Here is a 16,397-nt window from a genome sequence, read left to right as displayed (position 1 = left end):
TCGTGCGGGGGGAGGGGAGGAGACGGGGAGGGGAGGGGGTCAGCATATGTCAATCAGGGATGAATCATGAAGGTGACTACAACTTATTATAAACATTATGTATTATATATTGTGTTTAACTGCTCATGTGACCACTAGATGGCAGCAGCAGGTTGTGTGCATTGAGAAGACAGCCTGCTTCTGGAGGGGGGGGGGAGCAAAAGAATATTTAAGTGTGTCAAGATGATGGGAGAGCTCACCTGCTGGTGAGGGATCATGGGAATGGCGGCGTCGATTCTCGGTGTCGGCATGACAACAGGACGCTTGGACCTGAAAGGACAAAAGAAGACGTGGGTGTCAGCAACAGCAACAGTATGGCTTCCTGAAGTGCAATCAATCCCATATTCCGACACACCGCTGACGTTTTAATAGCTTCCGGTCCGTTCGGCGGCGTCGGCGTAACGCAACCTGAAGTCAGGCTTTCAAAATAAACGGAGCACACTAGTGAAATTCGATGACTATGAGGGCATACGGCGTGAAAACCTAGCCCAGATGATTGACATGATGGAGTCTCTTGGGGCGGAAGGGTTGCTGGTTCAAAAATGATGGTAGGGAGATCACAATTTCCCATATTTTCCCTCATTTTCTGGAAATCTGTCATAATGTTTTCTTATGTTTTTTTTATTTTTCTTTACTTCATTACATCTGTAAAATGATTTTATTAATCCTTGCAGATCAATAAAGTATCTGGCTATCGTCTTTCCCATTATTTTTGAAAATATTTTCTCTTAATTTATCTCTTCATTTAACATTCTTTTTCTGAAAAATGGACCTCATTCTTTAATTATTATTTACCCTTATGTATTCATTATTATTATTATATTTTATTAGAATTTCCTTCAAGATCAGTGAAGTATTTTATTTTGCCTTATGTTTTTATTTTTAGTTATTTAATTACATAACTTAAAAAAAATTATTTGGTTCAGGATCAATAAAGTTACTATCGATCTTGATTCCCTCTTTTTCTCCTATATTGTTAAAAAAATATATTTTTTTAAATTCTAAAAATAATTTTTTTTTTAGGATTATTTTCCATCCATTCATTTTCTACGGCTTTTCCTCACAAGGGTTGCGGGAGGTGCTGGAGCCTATCCCAGCTGTCTTCGGGCGAGAGGCGGCAAGCCAATCACAGGGCACATATAGACAAACAACCATTCACACTCACATTCATACCTATGGACAATTTGGAGTCGCTAATTAACCTAGCATGTTTTTGGAATGTGGGAGGAAACCGGAGTACCCGGAGAAAACCCACACATGCACAGGGAGAACATGCAAACTCCACACAGAGATGGCCGAGGGTGGAATCAAACCCTGGTCTCATAGCTGTGAGGTCTGCGTGCTAACCACTCGACCACCGTGCCTTAAGTATTCGTTATTTATTATTATTATATTTTATTAGAATTTCCTTCAGGATCAGTGAAGTATTGTTATTTTCCCTTAAGTTATTTAATTACATAACTTTTTTTAAAAAAAATATTTGGTTCGGGATCAATAAAGTTACTATCTAGATATTGATCTTGATTCCCTGTTTTTCTCCTATATTTTCTAAAAGCCACCGACATTTTTTTTAGGATTATTTTCCCTCATTAGTTGTTTTCATTGTATTTTTCTCTTTGTTTTTTTATTATATTTTATTTATTTTAATTTAATTTAATTGTAATTAATTAATTTTATTTTATTTTAATTTTATTTAATTGTATTTTATTTATTTTTTATTTATTTTTTATTTATATCTTTCTGGATCTAGTATTTTTTTCTATTTTCACTTTTTTCCATGATTTTGTAATAATTATTTTCTTTTGCTTATTTCCTGATCTGTTTACAATTTGAATTGGAATAAAGTATGTATGTATGTGCCCTGATGTTGCTAGGTAAGTTAGCAATAGTGTCAGGGGAGCGGATGAGCGCCGTGTAGCAGACGACATGGCAACGCTCAATAGAATCAGAAATCAAACCCGCTGACCGTGACGGTTACGCGTGGATGCTGAGCACCAGAAGACAACGGAGGTCAAACATCGGCAACCTTTGCCGCCTCTGACTTCCACATTGAACACGCCACACTTCTCATCGGAGGAGGAGAAAATACATTGTCTTCCTCAGCGCAGCGTCTTATCTTCATCACCTGGAGCGTTTGCGGTTATGAGACGGCGCTCTGAGCTCAGAGCGCCAACATTCATTTCCCTCGCTCAAACTTATCAGATCTCATCTGTCAAACGCCTTCAGGCGAGCGGGCGGCTGCTTCCACGTCAGCGCTGCTGCTGCCATCTTAAATAAATCTTTTAAATAAATGCAATGGAGTGTCTTTTACGTTAGAGCAGGGGGGCATTTTTTTTTATTGACCTTCCGGATATTGAATAAAATGAATAACGTTAGCTTCATTGGTGACTCCAAAGGCCCATGGGTATGAATTTGAGTGTGAATGGTTGTTTGTCAGCATACACCCGTGACCCTAGTGAGCACAAGCGGCAGAGAAAATGGATGGAAAATGAATATCATTAACTAGAAAAGCATTTGCAGATATATGCGCCATATTGTCATTTACACCATAAATGTTACTCTTACATTCATCAGATCCATGTATTTACATTACTTGACCATGGAAAAGGGTTTGAATGACTTAAACAACGCGAACAATGCAAACATTAGCATCGTGTGCTACTATGCTAACACCTAGCATAATAGTGCTTTGCGTTTCTATAAGTGCCTACCTCTGAAAATGTTAGTATAATTATGTTAGTAGCACTTTAACATGCTACCGTTGAGTGTCTGCTTAAGCATTACTTAAGCAAGCGAACATTAGCATGCTAACACCTAGCATAATAGTATCTACCTGTGAGAATGTCTCAAAATGCTACCATTGTCGTTAACAAAGTGTTAGCATGTGTTTACCCATGAAAATGCTAGTATGCTAACATTGCTCACATGCTGATGTTAGCATGCTAACACCTAGGATAATAGTGTCTACCTGTGAAAATGTCTCAAAATGCTACTGTTGTTGTTAACATACTAACACCAAGTGTTAGCATGTGTTTACCCATGAAAATGCTAGTATGCTAACATTGCTCACATGCTGATGTTAGCATGCTAACACCGAACATAATAGTGTCTACCAGTGAGAATGTCTCAAAATGCTACTGTTGTTGTTAACATGCTAACATGTGTTTACCCATGAAAATGCCAGTATGCTAACATTGCTCACATGCTGATGTTAGCATGCTAACACCGAACATAATAGTGTCTACCTGTGAGAATGTCTCAAAATGCTACTGTTGTTGTTAACATGCTAACATGTGTTTACCCATGAAAATGCCAGTATGCTAACATTGCTCACATGCTGATGTTAGCATACTAACACTTATTAGCTTTAGGGACAATCATTTTTTTCTCCTTTCATATTAAAAAGTTTCAAGTAGGAAGTGTTGAGTTGTGTTGTCATGGGCTAATATTTACATTTGTTTGATGATCTGAAACACTGAAGTGTGGAAAAACATGCAAAAAAAAAGAAATCGGGAATGTTTTCCTGTCTACATGACATTATAAAACACAGTGAAAATGGGCACATTTCAGATCGTTGCAAATGGTGATTAATCCTGATTAATGTGAACTGATTATGTGATGCACTCAATTGTAATCTGATGCATGTTCAAATTAAATAAAACCATTACCATATATAACATGTTATTAATGTGGGTTAAGATCATTTGACAGTCCAAATGATGAGATATTACACTGATTTGCTAAGACAGCATAGCATTCATTCATTCATTTTCCTAGCTTATCCTCACGAGGGTCGCGGGGGACAATTTGGAGTGGCTAATTAACCTAGCATGTTTTTGGAATGTGGGAGGAAATCAGAGTACCCGGAGAAAACCCACACATGCACGGGGAGAACATGCAAACTCCACACAGAGATGGCCGAGGGTGGGGAAAGACAAAATAAGAAGCCAAAAAGTTACCACTTCCACACAAAATAGGAGGAGAACTCATTCATTTTCTACCGCTTATCTTCACGAGGGTCGCGGGGGGTACTGGAGCCTATCCCAGCCGTCTTCGGGCGAGAGGCGGGGTACACCCTGGACTGGTGGCCAGCCAATCACAGGGCACATATAGACAAACAACTATTCACACTCACATTCATACCTATGGCCAATTTGGAGTCGCCAATTAACCTAGCATGTTTTTGGAATGTGGGAAGGAACCGGAGTACCCGGAAAAAAACCCACGCATGCACGGGGAGAACATGCAAACTCCACACAGAGATGGCCGAGGGTGGGGAAAGACAAAATAAGAAGCCAAAAAGTTACCACTTCCACACAAAATAGGAGGAGAACTCATTCATTTTCTACCGCTTATCCTCACGAGGGTCGCGGGGGGTACTGGAGCCTATCCCAGCCGTCTTCGGGCGAGAGGCGGGGTACACCCTGGACTGGTGGCCAGCCAATCACAGGGCACATATAGACAAACAACTATTCACACTCACATTCATACCTATGGCCAATTTGGAGTCGCCAATTAACCTAGCATGTTTTTGGAATGTGGGAAGGAACTGGAGTACCCGGAAAAAAACCCACGCATGCACGGGGAGAACATGCAAACTCCACACAGAGATGGCCGAGGGTGGGGAAAGACAAAATAAGAAGCCAAAAAGTTACCACTTCCACACAAAATAGGAGGAGAACTCATTCATTTATTAATTTTCACACACAGAGATGGCTGAGGTTGGGATTGAACCTGGGTCTCCTAGCTGTGAAGTCTGCGCGCTAACCACGTCGACCGCCGTGCAGCCGACAGCATAGCATAAATTGTATTTTGCATACATTGACCTACATTGAATGGCTTCATTGTACAAAAGGTATCTTCAACGTAACTGTATGCAGTGGAGAAAAGGTTTGGACATCCCTGCTTCAGAGGATGTTACATGATTAAAAATGACTGTGTCAGTCCTCCAAGCCCCCCCCCCCCCACACACACACACACCATGGCAGCTTCAAGAACGTGGTGACCTGACTGTCACTCCTTTCCTCCCCTGAGTCGTCAGGAGAACATCAGGGACAGAAACAGCCAGCTAACCTTCACTTGTACCTCCGCAGCTTCAATATCTGCAGGTCATGTGACACATCTTTTCCCCCTGGGCGGCTCGGCTTGGGGAGCGCATGGGGACGTCCGGACGCGAGTCAACAATATCTTCATATCTGCTGAGAATCTTTGAGGAACATTATTATTATTATTATTATTGATATTATCCCATGCGTTATTACTTTTGTCTGCCTCTACGACCCTGAAAGCCTACGTTCCCGAAGAGGAAGACAAAGACAATAAAGGAACGGAATTAGAGCGTCTTGTTCACAGAGAAAGAAGACACTTGTGAGAACATGACAAGAGCATAAATAAATGTCCTCATGGGATGAGAAGAAAAAAAATGACTGATTGTGTTTTGATTGGCTGGCCAGGCGTTCATTCATCCATCATGTACTGACTATGTAAAAGTGAAAATCCGGCAACATGCTTTCGTTCAGTGGTGGACAAACTATGGCACGCGGGCCATATGCGGCCCGCTAAGCGTTTGAATCCGGCCCGCCAGTTGCTTCTAAAGTATTTCAACCTTGAACATACAAGCTGGCAACATGACTTTCAAGTATTCAGGGATGTTCACATAGTCAGTTGAGATGGCTCGGGCATCCCTGGTGAGGTGTTCCGGGCATGCCCAGTCGGGAAAAGGCAGACCTTGGACATGCTGGAGGGATTATGTCTCACAGCTGGCCTGGTAACGCCTTGGTGTCCTCCCGGTGGAGCTGGAGGAGGTGGCCGGGGACCGGGAAGTCTGGGCTTCCCTACTGAGACAGCTGCCCCCGTGACCCGGACCCGGATAAGCGGAGGAAAATGGATGGATGGATATTTTGTTATTTAATGGGGTCTGATGTTTAAAGTGCTCCTGAAAAAACAACTTTGTTAACTGAATGCGACCCGGCTGCAGTTTTTCCGGGTACTCCGGTTTCCTCCCACATTCCAAAAACATGCTAGGTTAATTAGCGACTCCAAATTGTCCATAGGTATGAATGTGAGTGTGAATGGTTGTTTGTCTATATGTGCCCTGTGATTGGCTGTGATTGAGAAAGAAGGAAGGATGGAAGGAAGGAAGGAAGGAAGAAGAAAGAAAGAATGAAAGAAAGAAAGAATGAAAGGATGAAAGGAAAGAAGGAAGGAAGAATGAAAGGATGAAAGGGAAAGAAGGATGAAAGGAAAGAAGGAAGGAAGGAAGAAAGAAAGAAAGAAAGAAAGAAAGAAAGAAAGAAAGAAAGAAAGAAAAGAAAGAAAGAAAGAAAGAAAGGAAGGAAGGAAGGAAGGAAGGAAGGGAAGAAAGGAAGGAAGGAAGGAAGGAAGGAAGGAAGGGACAAAGGGAGGGGGGGGTTTTGCAGGAAGGAAGGTTGAAGGAAGGTAGGAAGGAAGGAAGGAAGGTTTGAAGGAAGGAAGGAAGGAAGGTTTGAAGGAAGGAAGGAAGGAAGGAAGGAAGGAAGGAAGGAAGGAAGGAATGAAGGACGGAAGGAAGGAAGGGAGGAAGGGACAAAGAAGGGAGGAAGGGACAAAGGGAGGGAGGGAGGTTTGAAGGAAGGTTTGAAGGAAGATTTGAAGGAAGGAAGGAAGGAAGGAAGGGACAAAGGAGGAAGGAAGGTTTGAAGGAAGGTAGGAAGGTAGGAAGGAAGGTAGGAAGGAAGGTAGGAAGGAAGGTAGGAAGGGTAGGAAGGTAGGAAGGAAGGTAGGAAGGTAGGAAGGAAGGAAGGAAGAAGAAAGAAAGAAAGAAAGAAAGAAAGAAAGAAAGAAAGAAAGAAAGAAAGAAAGAAAGAAAGAAGAAAGAAAGAAAGAAAGAAAGAAAGAAAGAAAGAAAGAAAGAAAGAAAGAAGGAAGGAAGGAAGGAAGGAAGGAAGGAAGGAAGGAAGGAAGGAAGGAAGGAAGGAAGGAAGGAAGGAAGGAAGGAAGGAAGGAAGGAAGGAAGGAAGGAAGGAAGGAAGGAAGGAAGGAAGGAAGGAAGGAAGGAAGGAAGGAAGGAAGGAAGGAAGGAAGGAAGGAAGGAAGGAAGGAAGGAAGGAATGAATGAGGCCCATACCGATGTTGCCCACTACTAAGGCTGCTTTGTAAGTGCACATCACTGCACACTCAACATTCTCAGTGTATCTGAGTACTGACAGTGTACTGCACTCAAAAGACCAAGTGTAAAGTACACAAGTGCACCAACCGTGTCAGCCATCTTTGAGCACTTACTTAGACATGGTGAGCGCCAGGTTGTAGTTGGCCATCTTGATCTTGTTCTGGGCTTCCAAGTGCGTCATACCCTCTGTGCTGACGCCGTCGATGGCCACGATGACGTCGCCCTGGACCAGGTTGGCATGCGCCGCCTTGCTGCCCGGCGTGATCTGAACAAAGCAGCACACGTAACAACTTTAACACAAAAGCGGAAGTCATTGTCCACCGGTTCGTCTGGACCTCCCCATAGTGGTGGGACGGGACTCAAAAGTGGGTGGGTCGCAGGACAGGAAGTCCAAAATTCCATTCAGATATACTTATAATAATATTGACAGTTACTATGGTACCCATTATGTCATTGTATGGTCATATCACCTTGTACTTCGGTATGTGTAAAAAAAAAAAACTTAAACTATATTAGGAAAGCAGGAAGTGAACAAATGTAACAGTTACTGATTGTAAAAGTACCAGATGGAGGGGTAGGATTTAATAAGAGACTTTTTCCTGATCTTACAGGACAGTGAGCACATACAGTATTTCTCTTTATTTTTTTGTATTTTTATTTATTTATTTATGTATTTTGTGCTATATATATATCAGTATATTGACAGTTACTTTGGTACCCATTATGTCATTGTATGGTCATATCACCTTGTACTGCGATAAAACAAAAAATAAAAAAATCTAAATCTAATAAATAAAATAATAATAAAAAACAAACCAAAAAAACGTATTATTCGTATATTAGGAAAGCAGGAAGTGAACAAATGTAACAGTTACTGATTGTAAAAGTACCAGATGGAGGGGTAGGATTTAATAAGCTTTGCTTCTTCCTACTCCGTTTGGACATGTGGAACTGTGAACTGATTATGGGATGCATTCAATCGTAATCTGATGCATGTTCAAATGAAATAAAACCATTACCATTACCATAATACTTATATTATAATTCTCATGTCTGACTTCCAATAAAATACCTGAATTTGTGATATTTAATTTCAATATATGCATTATTTGTATGCATGCAGTTATCATGTTCTTCCTCATTTTCCTTGTCAAAATTCCTGAAAGTTTTTCCACTTCTCTGACCTATAAATGTAGTTAGAATGTTGTATTATTGTGTTAGGACAGTTTTTTTTCTAACACTGTGACATCACAGTGAGCCTGACTTCTTTATACGGGCGTGACCGGGTACAAGCTGTACAAGCCGAGTGCTACCAATCATTAGCAGAGTGGGCGTGCCCGGAGGCGGGCCATGTGTGGAAATGAAAACTGACTGTTGTGGAAATCCAAAGAAATACGACTCGAATAGACGCAGATTCTGGAAGATCTGGAAAGTTGGTTGTGTAAAAATGGTTGTGTGTTAATATTGATGGGTGTCAGAGGTGGAAAATGGGACTTATGGGACAAATTGAGTTGGTTTCGTATGATTTGGTTGATGATGGACCCTATGGACCATATTAATACACCACATGATCTCAATTACATGTTTATTAGCATGCTAATGTAGTCACGGGTATATCATTTTGAGCGTATTTCTATTATGAATTGTGTTTGGTTTTCATGAATAGGAGCCATCACCTTACTTATTCTATGACAGGACCACAGGGGAGGTTTCCCGCATTTGCGCGCCTAGCCATCGTCCTGGTGTGAGTACGCACTCAACAGTAGAATAAAAACTAGTGAAGTCATGTGATGGTGGGCTCATCAGGGGGAGTCACTGTGGCGCCGCCCTCAGAAGCCCACACAGCTGTCGACACACACACACACACACACACCCCGCTAACCCCTGCTGCTCTTTTTACCCCCCAAAAATCCCTTTGTCATCACTCCTGCATCACGCTTCTATTTGCGGCCGTTGCTCTGACCCCCGACCTTTCCACCTGGAGGAGTGTGGACGAGGGGGAACGACACGCTTTTTAAAACTGGAAAATCACTTTAACCAGTCAAGACAGTGACAACGCTTGTATGTGAGGATGTGGAAACACTGCAGGGAAACACAAGACGTGTGCAGTATGCACGTGTGTACACACACACACACACACGGTGGTATCGGTTAAACTGCGCTCTGACACCCGGCAACAGTTCTGATCTGGCTCTTGACTGGCTGACATTTGTAGTGAGTTTAATGTGAGTGAAATGATGCCGCAGACAGGCTGGTCTCTGCTGATCTAACTGATCCGGATCCGGTTGGACTGAGCTAAAACTGGTTTCCACTCAACCAGGGATCTTTCAGGTTGTCAAAAATTTGTGGAGGTTCCAAAAAAAAACAAAAACAGATGGGTACAGTAACCCCTCCCTTGGGGTAGCAAGCACAGCGGTACACTTACAATGACTGGAGTTCCACAAGGTTCTGTGCTAAAACCACTAAGAGTTTTCCATACAGTGCATAAAAAGACACATTGCAGCAATCCCTCGCCACCGCTTCATATTTCGAGGCTTCACTTCCGCTTCAAAAATATATCTGTTAATAAACGCTTGTTGTTTTGTCAATGAATAAGGCCTGTTATCAGTCAAAAATATGCATATTAAAGTGAATTTGTATATATCTTTTGCCTCGATTAAGCATTTTTGAGTATAAAAATGACTGCATGAACAAAAATACATACGTATATAAGGCATTTAGAAGATGCATTCAAAGACATCTTGATAATTTAGCATTGTACACTAGTCACTAGGTGCCAGTAATTTGATCGAAAAAACAAAAACAAAACATGCTAGGTTAATTTATTCATTAATTTTCTACTGCTTTTTCCTCACGAGGGTCGCGGGGGGTGCTGGAGCCTATCCCAGCTGTCTTCGGGCGAGAGGCGGGGTACACCCTGGGCTGGTGGCCAGCCAATCACAGGGCACATATAGACAAACAACCATTCACACTCACATTCACAATTTGGAGTTGCTAATTAACCTAGCATGTTTTTGGAATGTGGGACGAAACCGGAGTACCGGGAGAAAACCCACACATGCACGGGGAGAACATGCAAACCCCACACAGAGATGGCCGAGAGTGGGGAAAGACAAAATAAGAAGCCAAAAAGTTACCACTTCCACACAAAATAGGAGGAAAACTCATTCATTTTTTACCGCGGTCGCGGGGGGTGCTGCAGCCTATCCCAGCTGTCTTCGGGCGAAAGGCGGGGTACACCCTGGACTGGTGGACAATTTGGAGTGGCTAATTAACCTAGCATGTTTGTGGAATGTGGGAGGAAACCGGAGTACCCGGAGAAAACCCACGCATGCACGGGGAGAACATGCAAACCCCACACAGAGATGGCCGAGAGTGGGGAAAGACAAAATAAGAAGCCAAAAAGTTACCACTTCCACACAAAATAGGAGGAAAACAAAAACAAAACATGCTAGGTTAATTTATTCATTAATTTTCTACTGCTTTTTCCTCACGAGGGTCGCGGGGGGTGCTGCAGCCTATCCCAGCTGTCTTCGGGCGAAAGGCGGGGTACACCCTGGACTGGTGGCCAGCCAATCACAGGGCACATATAGACAAACAACCATTCACACTCACATTCATACCTATGGACAATTTGGAGTGGCTAATTAATCTAGCATGTTTTTGGAATGTGGGAGGAAACCGGAGTACCCGGAGAAAACCCACACATGCACGGGGAGAACATGCAAACTTCACACAGAGATAGCCAAGGGTGGAATTGAACCCTGGTCTCCTAGCTGTGAGGTCTGCACACTAACCACTCGACCACCGTGCCGCCCTGCTAGGTTAATTGTCCACAGGTATGAATGTGAGTGTGAATGGTTGTTTGTCTATATGTGCTCTGTGATTGGCTGACTCCCCCAAAAAGTACCCCTTTCCTTTAAACCCAACTCGAGTGAAAGCTTTTGATGGTTTAGCAAAAGCTCAGACAATCCTGAGTTGTTTCATGGTCAGGTCCTGTCGACTTAAAAATATCAAGGTAGAGGTTAGCGCAGCCATCTTAAAGTAACTCCAGTGACCCTGCAGGCTCGTAACAGTAGACGCTAAGAGAAGGAGGCTACCGATAAGACGTGTGTGTGTGTGTTGGCTGACCTTCAGCAGCTAAAAACAGCCGTGCGCCTGTCAACAGTTGCAGTGTGAGAGAGGTTTTGCGCAGAGGAGGACTTACACTCCCATAACTTCAGGTTATGCCTTGAAGGATTCAAGCAGCGGGCGATGTAATGTCCTGTAGCACATCCTACATGTGCTGCTTTCACTGCTTTTTTAACGTCCGTTTAAAGCAGGGGTCTCAAACACGCGGCCCACGGGCCAAATGTGGCCCGCAGGACACTAGTTTGAGGCCCCCGCCTTGATATGAAAGTTTAATGTTAGTGCGGCCCGCGCAAGTTTGATATGGATGCTGTATGGTATCATGTACCTAGAAAAAATTATTATGTTTGATTAATGTTCATGTTAAAGGTTAAATAACTGTTAATAGTTATCCTCCCTATCCGTGTGGAAGTGGTAAGTTTGTGGCTATTTAAGTTTAAAGGAAATAACTTGAAGGCTACCGTTTAGGTCGCTAGCTCTCTAGTTTGCGAGTTAGCATGTGTCTCAAGACCCTGCGGTTGCGCAATATGTTGTAAATAAAAAGAGTATAAATGTGACTATAGTCGTGTTTTGTCATGTCTACAGGGCTCTAATAATGCTTTGTTCATTTTAATTTGAAAAAATAATTTGTCTACCCACCAACTATATGTGGTTTCTTAAGTTTTTATTATTTGCCGTCTTATTATTAGTAGTATATTTATTTATTATTGATTGATTGATTTTCTTTATTCTTGATTTGTTTATTTATTTTTCATCTTATTTTGTGTAGAAAAATAAAAATTAAGATATTTGAGAACAGTGGAATGTTTTATCAGCGCTTTTATTGTAGAAAATCGGAACCAAAGCACTGAAAAAGTTTGTACATTTTTCTGTTTTTAATAAATGCATTTTGGGTTTTTTTTTTTGGGAAAACCTGATGCGGCCCAGCCTTGCCCAGACCCTAGCTCCAGTGCCCCCCAGGTAAATTGAGTTTGAGACCCCTGGTTTTAAAGTCATATTGCCATTTTTGGCTTCCAAAAACACAAGTGAACTCATCGGAACGGGACGCGATGAAATATAAATATGGTAAAAAAAAAAAGAGTTGCTCAGCTTTTGTTTCACGCAGAGCTCATGAAAAGATGACTGAGATGTCAGGACCAGGGTGCAGCTCCCCGCATTCTAAGGGCGGGGGGTAGGCGGGGGTGGCTTTCTGAGCCAATGAGAGTCTGGCTTTTGGAGCAAAGCAGCTGAGAGATTTGGACTGGGGAGTCAGTTGGAGCCATTTATCCCAGTGATACTAACATGGATTTAAATACCACATTACTCTTACATAAAGATAAAAATACTTTACATACATACAGAGGAACCTTGGTTTTCGGCATTAATTCATGTCTAAAATATCACACACAATACATATTTATGGACAAAAATGCCAGCATGTACTGCATTGGATGCTTTCTTTGGGCACTCCGTTCGATATGGTTATAATTTAGCAAAAATATTTGACAAATCATACAAAACCTGTGGTGTAAAAAAAAAAAAAAGAGATTGAACTGTGCATTCGTCCCTCGTTTATCACGGTTAATTAGCTCCAGACTCCAGGCGATACAGGATTCATGGCTAATAAATGGAATATTTTCATACTCAGAGCACAGAAAACCTGTTTTCTGCAATTTTTTTACTTTTTTAAAAATAAAAAAAAAACTTTAAAAAATATTTTTTTATTTTAATAATAATAATAATATTTTTTGTATTTTTTTTAATTTTCAAAATTTTTTAAAGACATAATTAGAGCTCTGTAGACATAAATAACACCCCTATAGTCACCTTTACACTCCTGTTTTTAATTGTTTACAACACATTGCTCTCGGCTCTTACGCTGCAGGGGCTCAAGACGGACACAAGCTTGCAAGCTACCGAGTTAACCAGTTAGCTTCAAATTCATTTCTTAAACTTACCACTTCCACACACGAAGTGGTAAGTTTTCCACTCTATTCATGACTTCATGCAATGTCATAATGATTTGTGTCATTACTGCTGCCTGGTAACCACAGTACTACATATCATTTGTATTTCCATATGTTTGGACTAATAATAGACATACGTCTACCACAAAACCGCCATCTTTTATTCATGAATCACTGAAAAAACATGATATAGAGAGGGAGTAATAATCAAACCGTGATATTGTGAGGGACGACTGTACTGACGATAAAGTGACTCTAAAAAAAAGACCAGATGACGAGAGGCTGGAAATATTAGGAACACGTCTGGGAATGACGGGGTCCCCGATGCTGAAACTGGATCCAGATGACTGAGTCACCCTCATCAAGTTGTGTTACAGAACTTCAGCAGACATCAAACACCCCCGCCCCCGAACCCACCCCCGCCCCACCAGACATGCTTTCAAGGTGAAGACAACTTCTGCTCTTCAGTGATAAAATATTTTAAACATTATTTAGTTTATATTTCTGATCTGGTTCAGACAGACCAAACAAGAAACTTTGTCCACAACTTTGTCGTACAGTCCGTTCTAAATATAGTTTTTCCAAAAAGCAAGAAATCTATAGACTTTTTCTGGTCTTACAGGATAGTTTTGGAGACTAAGATGTGAGCACATACAGTATTGCTCTTTATTTTTTGTATTTTTTATGCATTTTGTGCTATATATATATCAGTATATTGACAGTTAATATGGTACCCATTATGTCATTGGATGGTCATATCATCTTGGACTTTGGTACGTGACAAAAAAAAAAAAAACTATATTAGGAAAGCAGGAAGTGAACAAATGTAACAGTTACTGATTGTAAAAGTACCAGATGGAGGGGTAGAATTTAATAAGCTTTGCTTCTTCCTACTCCTTTTGGACATACGGAACTATGAACTGATTATGTGATGCATTCAATTGTAATCTGATGCATGTTCAAATGAAATAAAACCATTACCATTACCATTAGCATTACCAAATAAGAGCTTCTTATGATAATTTTCCCTTCCATGGCGATGGCTTTCCTTTTCTTTGGCGCACTGACCTAACAAAGCTCAAAAAGCGAACTAATAAGTGATGTTGCCTTTGCTACTGGCCTCCCCAACACAGCCACAAATAGATGGCAGTCCTGCATCCAGATGTTATTTATTGAAAACAATCAAATGACAACTGCTGAGCTGCTGTACTTCTACGTAACACAACCACATGCCACCACAAGCACCAACAATAGCGATGGTAATAATAATAGCGGTAATAATAATAGCGGTAATAATAATAGCGCCCTCCAGTGTAGCTTATTACATGTTGAGTAGAACTTGTTAGAGGCTAATCTTCATCCATGTCAAATCATTCCGTCTGCTCTGCAGGATAATCCTGCTGTGTGCCAAAGCTGAGGAAACAATACACCACTGGCCCCCGGGGGGGGGGGGGGGGGGGGGGGATGATTGGAAGTTGGCATCCCTCACTCATCACCTGTATTGTGGCCTCATGGCACAGTCGGAAGGACCAGGCCAACAAAGCTGGGCTATGAACTGAGCATTAATACTTGCAGTACACAGTACAGTACAAAGTGGTGTCCATATGATGAATGTGTAACGTGGTGACATGCGAAGACCCATGCAAGCAGCTGGGACTTCCAAGATGGCGGTGTGAGTGATGATGTCACGCTTGCTACAGCTAAAGCTGGGATCCACGCTTTCATTGGCAGCTGTCGCCCCTCGTCATCTTCAAAATCCTACTCTGACACACTTTCAGCTCGTCAACTTGATTCTCATCTTCCCATCATGCAGCTTTTCGCTGCTGTGTCATGACGGGTCAAAGGTCACATATGACAGGCCTCCCAAAAAAAAACCCCAAAGCACTCTTCTCCTCATCTGTCTCCTCCACCTCAAACATCACTACACCTGTATAGACAACACTTTTACTCCACCTGTAGATACCCATCCATCCATCCATCCGCTTATCCAAGACCTGTGGCTACAACACCTGTATATACAACACCTTTACTCCACCCTTAGATACAACACCTTTACTCCACCTGTAGATACAACACCTGTATATACAACACCTTTACTCCACCTGTAGATACAACACCTGTATATACAACACCTTTACTCCACCCTTAGATACAACACCTGTATATACAACACCTTTACTCCACCTGTAGATACAACACCTGTATATACAACACCTTTACTCCACGTGTAGATGCAACACCTGTATATACAACACCTTTACTCCACCTGTAGATACAACACCTGTATATACAACACCTTTACTCCACCTGTAGATACAACACCTGTATATACAACACCTTTACTCCACGTGTAGATACAACACCTGTATATACAACACCTTTACTCCACCTGTAGATACAACACCTGTATATACAACACCTTTACTCCACCTGTAGATACACCTGTATATACATGACACCGTTACTCCACCTGTACATACAACACCTGTATATACAACACCTTTACTCCACCTGTAGATACAACACCTGTAGATACAACATCTGTATATACAACACCTTTACTCCACCTGTACATACAACACCTGTATATACAACACATTTACTCCACCTGTAGATACATCTTTACTCCACCGGTAGATACAACACCTGTATATACAACATCTTTACTCCACCTGTAGATACAACACCTTTACTCCACCTGTAGACACATCATCTTTACTCCACCTGTATATACAACACCTTTACTCCACCTGTAGATACAACATCTTTACTCCACCTCTAGATAGAACACCTTTACTCCACCTGTCGATAAAACACCTGTATATACAACACCTTTACTCCACCTGTAGATACATCTTTACTCCACCTCTAGATAGAACACCTTTACTCCACCTGTAGATAAAACACCTGTATATACAACACCTTTACTCCACCTGTAGATACAACATCTTTACTCCACCTCTAGATAGAACACCTTTACTCCACCTGTAGATAAAACACCTGTATATACAACACCTTTACTCCACCTGTAGATACAACATGTTTACTCCACCTATAGATAGAACACCTTTACTCCACCTGTAGATAAAACACCTGTATTTACAACACCTTTACTCCACTTATAGATACAACACTTG

The 16,397-nt window shown here is 41.6% G+C and overlaps 1 protein-coding gene across 7 annotated transcripts in view; it reads right to left on the bottom strand.

Moving 5' to 3' along the window:
- ldb3a (LIM domain binding 3a) overlaps nt 1-16,397 on the bottom strand; it is a 36,040-nt gene that overhangs the window by 13,974 nt on the left and 5,669 nt on the right. For all 7 annotated transcript variants that reach the window (XM_058064786.1, XM_058064783.1, XM_058064785.1 and 4 more), the window contains exons 3-4: nt 7,300-7,451; nt 240-309 (exon numbers count right to left, since the gene is read on the bottom strand). In XM_058064786.1, coding sequence (XP_057920769.1) covers nt 240-309; nt 7,300-7,451 — 222 coding nt within the window. The remainder of the gene's footprint in view (nt 1-239; nt 310-7,299; nt 7,452-16,397) is intronic.

The sequence above is a fragment of the Doryrhamphus excisus genome, chromosome 2 (assembly GCF_030265055.1).
Source record: "Doryrhamphus excisus isolate RoL2022-K1 chromosome 2, RoL_Dexc_1.0, whole genome shotgun sequence".
NCBI classification, from domain to species: domain Eukaryota; kingdom Metazoa; phylum Chordata; class Actinopteri; order Syngnathiformes; family Syngnathidae; genus Doryrhamphus; species Doryrhamphus excisus.
The sequence above is the reverse complement of the archived record's forward strand: the minus strand, read 5'-3'. Positions and strand labels throughout refer to the sequence as shown.